Here is an 8,303-nt window from a genome sequence, read left to right on the forward strand (position 1 = left end):
GCAGACCACAAAAGCGCAGTCCTTTTTCAAAATAACCGGTTTATTAAAAGTGATACTGATATAAAGACCTGCAAGACATGCCTGAAGCTCCGCTTCATGAACACTGGTACACAAACCAATATGATCCCACGAGGAGACAATGACTTCGCACGTTGTATCTCTTGCAACAACCCCCACACTCGTAGTACAATTTGCTTTCCACAAAATTGGCATCCACGTTAATTTTAATATGATTAAAAGGCGGAGGCTGCCATACATCACAGATGCTTAGAAGATCATTAACAGACTTTAACCCCTCTTGAAATCCCTTTCCTTTGATGCTAGGGATGAACTCGGCATTGGAATGGCAGGACGAGAACGCCGTCCAATAGTTATCCACAAAGCTAGCAGAGTTTGAAACAGACTCCTTTCCCTTAGCAAAAATTAAATCATCGTGTACGTGCCAAGCTCTCCAGAACATGAATAAGATTATTGTCTTCTTGATTCAGGGTGTGTCTATGAATTTGGGAGATTTTGGTATCTTGGCGGATTTTTTTATAGAGTTGTCTTGTTTTGAGGGATTATATCTATAGGAAATTTTCAAAGGTTTTCCATTGCACAATATTTCATAATATAAGAAAGTTCTCGTTGACTCAGTCTCATGGAAATTTTTATTTGTTTCTTTGGTAACTAAGCCACACGGTTCTCTTAAGAAAGAAAAATTATGTTATCAATTCATCGTATGCAATCCAAATATTTTTGTTCATGTTCTCTCATTTACACCAATGGCATAAATTACATTTCTCACGTTTCATGTTCCTGCAAGTTTTGGAACATGAAAAATAACAAAGTGTCCCTTAGTGGAGTGAATCATGTATATGAATAATGTATATTGTATGCTCTATATATAACTTGTGTAACCAACAAAACAAAGCTAATAGCATTTCATGTTAGATAATCCTCCTGCCTCAAAACTTATGATGTACTTCCATTCATTAAGATAAGCTTTGACAAACAATTATTTTGTTAAAGTATGGTTTTATCTGGCTTAAAATTGATGTTATTATGTTTATAAAATACTACTACGATTGTGAGTTTGATCACATAACCACAAAAAATTGGTCGCCGCATTTCTTTATTAGACAAAATATGCCTAGGAACATGTTTTTCTTTTCATTTGGTGGCATTGTTTATCTAGTTGATTCAATGTACAAAAGGAAAAAACAAAGGGAAAAAATCTTTGAAATCAAATTCAGTGGGAAAACTTAGGATTTCGACAAATCACTCTGACCTCTTTTCATAATTTCTTGCCATGAAGAATGAGCTAAGGGTACTAATTTGCGGCATAATATCATTAGCATTTTATTGTTGCTTGTGGTTCGACTTTAATCTTATGAGGATTCATGTGTTTCTTCTATTCATGTGAATCAAACATCCAAAACTACAAAACTCACACAAATCAAACACTCGGTCTTACAAGTCATATGTCATGCATTTGTGTTCAATTCATATGGTTTACTCTATTTCTATACGAGTTCTTAAAAGTCAATGGTCTAATCAAAGAGGCCCTAAGCCAACTGGAATTGTTTGGTCGACCTGTTACAACATCTTAATATGTGGTAGGGAAAAGAGTCGTCGGTATATCAATAGCTACACCTAAACCTGAGCATTCTCTGGGTCGGGCTTGGTTTGGGGCGGGCTCTGTAAAGCCCGACCTCGCAAGCCCGAGCCCGGCTCATCCCAAAACATATGAACAATGCCTTCTTATCAAATAATGATTTTTAGAATATTCACAAAATATATTAGACCTATATTTCTAATAAAAGCTGAGCCCAAGACCGGCCCGGATGTTGGGCTTTCGGGCCAGGCTGTCCATGTCCGGTCTAGCTACACCTAGACCTGAGCAAAACTCGGGTCGGGCCTGATCAAGCCCGACGCAAAAAACCTAGGCCCGGGTTCGGCCCGGCCGGCCCGACCATCGGGCCTATAATCCAGGCCCAAGCCCGGCCCATCAACAGAAAAGCCCGCCGGGCCTCAGGCCTCGGGCCTGGCCTCTTTGTTAAATTGCAAAAAAGACGGGCCCAACCCGGCCCGGCCTTCAGGCCTTGATCTCAGGCACAGGCCCGGCCCGTGGTCAAGGTCGGGCCGGGCTGCCCGTGGCCAGGACTAGCTACACCACATGCAAAATATAGTTCGTGGATGCAGCCATTGTGGCAGGCACAACGTATAGTTCGCGAGAGTAGGTTTTTGTTTACACCATTTGTTGAGGAATGAGGAGCCATCGACCTCACCAAAAAGAAACGTTGGTTCAACTGTCGCTGCCTCCGTTTCGGAAAAACAATTAAAGGGACTGATTTCTTCAGATTTATGGGAGAAATGTGTAAACAAATCAAACCCTCTGCCTGCTGGCATAAATAAAGAACAGTTCTGCCATACACTGCCATATGTTAAGAGTAGTAATCGTACGGATAATTCGCTTTGCTACCAGCAAGTGGGCTCTGCCGTCGACATACCAGCAGTGTAAAGCGCAGTCAGCTGCCTTGTCAGTTCCCAGCAATATTTCTATTTGTTTTCTTCAAGAAAAATTCTATTTGTGAGAAGTGCAGAAGAAATCAACTCAAAGAAAAGTACAGAATACTAGTAATAATTTGTATGCGCCACTAGTACGGAGTAGTTGCTATTCAATGTCAGGTGACGTGCTCCCCAATAATAACTGAAGGAAGAACCAAGTGCACTAGGTAGCTAGCATACGAGCCAGGCAGTACAAGACAACAATAAAGATTGCTTGAGGCTTTGCCTGGTCAACCGTGATCTAGTATTTTGTCAGGTTCAAATGCCTAGCTAACCTTTGCCTTTACCTGGACAAGATGAGGGAAAATCTTCCTTCCTTGTATAAATATATTTAGCCTTTCCCGCTAAACAGATACTACAATATAATATATTTTGCCCTTCCCACTAGTTTTGCTTTTGTTGGACAGGGTTGCTCACTGGCTAGCTAATTAGCATACTTTATTGTTGAAATAATTGGTTTTTAGATGTAGTGTTGAACCCATTGTTGAAATATGTTAACAAAAAGCATTCAGGTTAGCTTTTAATAACTTGTTGAAATCATAGTTTGTATAAATACATTTCAGGCTTTGATTTTGTATACTTATAAATTTGAATTACGACAAAACTGCTAGTGACTGATGGTTAGATGTTCATCTATCTATCTGCTGCTACTCTAAGAATTGGAAACAGAGGATGCTGTCTTGCTCCTGAAGGCACTAGGTACAAGCAAAAGGTACACTGGAGCATGCTGTAAAGCAACTGTCCCTCTTGTTTTTCAGATTAGGAGCTCCTGCTAAATCTAGCCTGTTTCAAGCAACATTGATCGACGGAACATTCACTTCATCCGTGCATTATTAACTCGCATCTTACAAATATGTATTCAATTAACATGTTTTTTCATTCCAAATTTTGAATGTACAATTGCTCACAACAGAAATAGTCGTCTTCAAGTGGGCCTTAACCTTCGACCCAGTAGCATCTCAAGATATAAATAGCACGAATTAACAGGACACCTACAATTAACTTTCATTCTCAACGTTCATTACAATTAGCTGTTGTACCTTAATAATTTACATGGGGGCAGCAAGGCAGGCTACCATCTGACAACTGAAGAGTAACAGAAGCGGCGAAGAGCATCAGATTTTGTCAGAGAAACTTGCAATTTGAGAAACTGCACTCTCGAGGCGTGACAAGTGTGTCGCAAGCCTGTCCTTGAGCTCTGCTGAATCAGTTTCATCAAGAGCGCTTCGCATCACCTTGAGACCATTCTGTAGCAGCGCCATCCCTTTGCCGATTCCATCTGGCATCTTCCTCTTCTTTGTGTTGACATCCATTGAAATGGCAGCTTTTTCCTCGCGCTCTGGAGCTTGTGGAATTTCAGATGTTTTTTCAACTAGTTTCTTCAGCACTCTCCCCTCTGAAACTAGAAAACAGACCTGCTCTTCAGACCATTTGTCAGCGCGTAAAGCAACCTCTTTCTGAAGAAAGGCTCTCAGTTCCAACATGAATCCGTTCTCGTCAATGTCCACCCCTGTATTTGTATTATATGAAAGGGCAGCATCTCCAGGAACGAATCTCCAGAGCTGCGTAAAAGATGTGCGGGCAGCAAAGTAGCCAAAGGAGCCCATTGCTAGGTGAACGAGTGCCCAGTGCCTTTCCCTCACCAAGAGATGGTATAAATCCGGCATTGCAGAACAAAGTGAATTAGAATCATCTTCGCTGGAGTTCAAGTGGCCAAGAATTGCCATAAATGAAGCTAGTGATGGTTTGCACTGGGACAGCACTGCCTTTGAATTGTCAGAACTAGACATGAACAGGGTGTGCAACTCTAGAGTTAGTTTCTCCATCTGATAGAATGCACACAGATGCCTCATGTTTGAGATAATATCCAATATGGAACTAATGAGCTGGGCAAGTTGGCCCTTACTGCTGTCAGGTGCAGTTCTATACAGATTGATGAGGGAGATGCTGAACTTAAACATAGTGGTAATACTCTTCCCATCTATGGGGCTATAGTCCTTTATTTCGCTGCAAAAAGAAACAAGAGCATAAAATCAGCATCCAGTCATCAGACTTGGTAATACTACAAGAAGGGACTTACCATCGCTGCAATGCAGAGGCTAGAGCATGTACAGGAAGACCTATTACCCCTGAACTAGAAGTTGGCAAATCAATCGCACCATGATTCTTCAAGGAGCTCTGTAGATACCCGACAAAAGAAGTGAACAATTGGTTTACAGCATGCACCTTTATACCATCTGACAATGATTCAAAAGGAAATCCTTCCATCAAAAACACTAAGTGCAGGACTGATGACTTGGAAGAGTTATGATCATTCAGCACACAGGTATAAATTTGATCAACAGTTGCACATGATGCATAGCTCAAGATGATACAGAATGCACGTGCAACCTTCCGGAAAGCACTGAGAGGTGCAAGAACTTTCTCTGATGACGCTGCAGTCTTTAACAGAAGAAATAGTTGGTTGATTAAATAAGTTGAAGTTTCACTTTCAGCACAGCGCGTGAAGAAACACCATAGCTCTGTTAAAATTTCCAAGCAAAAGAAATGGGGATGGAAAAGGCTCTCAAGTAGGAAGGCTTCCAGCTCATTCCAAGCAACACTTGAAGCAGCAGCAGCAGCAATCATACAAGTCTTCAGGGCTTGTATGAGAAAAGTATACACAGGTTGCCAGACAACTACAGGAGGATGGTCAGCACTATAAACTGTAGGAATATGGCAGCCAAGGACAAATGAGTAGACATCTTCCAATGTTAACATATTGAGAAGAGATTGTAGCTTTTTAGATAATTCGATGACCACCTCTTCGTCCAAGTTTGGGGAAATAGTGAGGAAGTGCAAAAACACAATAAGTTTAGCAGGTAACAGAGCTCTGTTTCTGTTATCGACATCAGGATCGAGAGAGAAAATGCAGCCCAATGAAACCAAATTTATCTCTCTCTGATCATTCTGCCCCACTTGAGCTGGACCATTAGCTTCTTCATTTTCCAGAAAATACTGCACAAGCTGGCATTTCGACTCTAGTCTTACTTCTGATGACTTCATAAGTGTGTCTAGTAAATGGAAGGAATTAGACTCCAATAATTCAACAAGTGGCTCATAAGCTGCTTTCAACAGGGGATCTTTGCTGAATAAAATGCTTGAGGATGATATCACCAATACACACCTGATCATGTCCTTGTATATAGTCAGTGCTTCGGATGGATATACAGAACAAATCCTTGCAGCATTTATTAAGAAAAACTTGATTGGTAAGAATGCCCTTCTAGCTTCAGATACACCAAGGGCTTCTTGTAATGACGTACACCATGTATCCGCAGCAACCCTCAAAGATTCAATGACAAGGGAGATAAGAGTCGAAATGATATCACTGACACTTACTTTTACTTCTATCAGTCCTTTGCCAAGTTGAAGTAAGGAAACTACACCCTTCCATGACACATTCAATAAAGCCACCTGGCTTCCACCACTGGATGCTGCATATGTTCCTATTTTACACAAGGTCTGAATAGTGCATGCTGCAATCCTGACCACGTCGCTTGTAAGATCTGGTAATTCGTGTTTCACAGCTGTCTCTTCTGTAGGCATGCAAGTTCTGCCGATGTCTGACTTTGCAGCCTCACAATATGCTCTGCACAGTTTGATGGTTTCATCCAGAAAAACAGGTGCAGCCTTGGCAACATGTGCTGCAGTTCCATTAATTTTCTGTCAAAAGATATTTATCAGAGAGCATATACCAGATGATGCCATTGCTGGAATATTAACATTTCAATATGGCATATGCCATTGCCACTGCGTATTATCTAAGTCAGAAAAATCAAAATCACTTTTAGTCTACTGAATATATGATTGAGGGCAGGCCTGGCGCAGTGGTGAAGTCCTCCCCACTTGTGCCAAGAGGTCCTGGGTTCGAACCAGCCTCTCTGCATTGCACTTTGCAGGGGTAAGACTAGGTTCCTATAATCCCTCCCCAGACCCCACCTTGTGTGGGAGCTTCTATGCACTGGGTCTGTCCTTCTTTAGTCTACTGAATACATGATTAGTCAAGGCTATGGAATTTTTTCCATTTTTAAGGATGCAATTCCAATATTTTTACAAAACAGCCCACTTGAAGTAGCTAAAAAACGTGCAAGTAATTTTAAGGCTAGAAGTTCTTATGATGACATCATGTCAGAAGTAACATGTGTACTTTAACAAGCAGCACATTATATCTGTTTTCCATTTAGATATCATTGTTATATATAACTTTCAGAAGCAAGGATGGCCAAGGAAGGTAAGATATAAAACTATCTTAGAGGACACAATCAAACGGGATGGTTATGGAGGGAAATAAAGTGATTTATGCCTCAGAAAAGTATAGCTTTCTCCCATGTAGATGCCTCCCACTGCCTGTGTAATTAAACCAGTTGATGCAACAATTGCAGAAGATAAGGAGTATTACCTTGTCAACTATTGAGCTTTCCGCCAGTGTTAGCAATTCCGAAATAAAACCACCAATAGTATGCACCACATCAACAGTGATGCATTTTGCCGCCATTGGAAGGAGCTTGATAGAGATATTTAAGGTCAGTGAAATTATCTGCAGTCAGGAAGTTGAATCTTTATCAGCAATATTTAGAGAGAACCTCTACCTCATGATTAAACTGGACGTAATGGTACTCCAGATGAAAAAAACATTGGCCACAAAATTAAAATGCACATACTAGTGAAGCAATGTGCCAGTTAATATTATTATACTGTATCTTTCCTGTAAATGAACATAAAGGTCTGTCTTGAAAGTATTCATATGCATTTTGCTTTGTATTATATCTAACTTCATGTCTTCATACAATGAGATGTGCTGCCCATGATTTATGTATATAAGAATACTATATAGGTCCCAGTGACAGCTATACAGAATATAGTGATATCACACAGAAGGCAGGATACATGGTTTAGAACTTTGGGCATTTTAGGCTATAACATATCTGGAGATCTGAGAAGCCTTAGCCATGCAGAAGATTTCTGTTAACACAGTTATCCATTTGTAACCAATGGAGCAAAAACAAGCTAATCAGAATTAAAGGTGTTGTTCCCACAACCTCTAAGCATAAACAGTTGTGCTCTTCCTCTTGAAGCGCTTCAGATTCATCAATAGATTCGGCGAACCATATGAGATGCTTCCCACACCATGAGCTGGCCTGGTACAGAATTCATTGATTCAGGGAGATAGCAGATTTGCAGCTATATATAATTGGCAGATGAAGTGAAGCAGGACTGCATTTGAAAAAAGCAAAAAAGTACCTTTGCACCGAGAGTAAGAAATTGCGGCAGACATGCGGCTGTATCTAACTCAGAGCATTTCAGAACAACCTGCAAAACTGACTTGTGTAGCAGGCAGTGTGATACACCTGAACATCTGGAATCATCCCAAGATGCCTAAAGTGACATTAAGGGAACACACGCAACAACAGTAACAGCCAGTACTAAATGGCAATCAGTGACTTCTTCCAAATGGAAAGATAACACCGTCATGCATCAAAGGGAATCATACCGAAACAGGAAAAGGATACGGTGAGGGTTTCGAGTATTAGGCCCAAATCTTCTGCAGAAAACTGGGAGGAACCCTCGAGTTGGTTGATAAGGGAAGTTCTGCCCTCCAAAACCTATCAACATCAGTAGAAAGTTAGCCCATATCATTCGATTATGTGTCATACCCAAATGAAATGGTTGGAATCTAATGGAAAATAAACTGCTGGCCAGAATCACACGAA

The 8,303-nt window shown here is 40.8% G+C and overlaps 1 protein-coding gene across 1 annotated transcript in view; it reads right to left on the reverse strand.

The window, feature by feature from the left end:
• Positions 1–3,395: 3,395 nt before the first annotated feature.
• Positions 3,396–8,303, reverse strand: part of LOC119291745 — a 5,401-nt gene continuing 493 nt past the window's right edge. The window contains exons 2-7 of the mRNA XM_037570553.1: positions 8,103–8,195; positions 7,834–7,968; positions 7,632–7,730; positions 6,992–7,129; positions 4,631–6,255; positions 3,396–4,557 (exon numbers count right to left, since the gene is read on the reverse strand). Of these exons, the coding sequence (XP_037426450.1) occupies positions 3,666–4,557; positions 4,631–6,255; positions 6,992–7,129; positions 7,632–7,730; positions 7,834–7,968; positions 8,103–8,195 (2,982 nt within the window). The 3' untranslated portion in view covers positions 3,396–3,665. The remainder of the gene's footprint in view (positions 4,558–4,630; positions 6,256–6,991; positions 7,130–7,631; positions 7,731–7,833; positions 7,969–8,102; positions 8,196–8,303) is intronic.

The sequence above is a fragment of the Triticum dicoccoides genome, chromosome 4B (genome assembly GCF_002162155.2).
Source record: "Triticum dicoccoides isolate Atlit2015 ecotype Zavitan chromosome 4B, WEW_v2.0, whole genome shotgun sequence".
In the NCBI taxonomy this organism is placed as follows: domain Eukaryota; kingdom Viridiplantae; phylum Streptophyta; class Magnoliopsida; order Poales; family Poaceae; genus Triticum; species Triticum dicoccoides.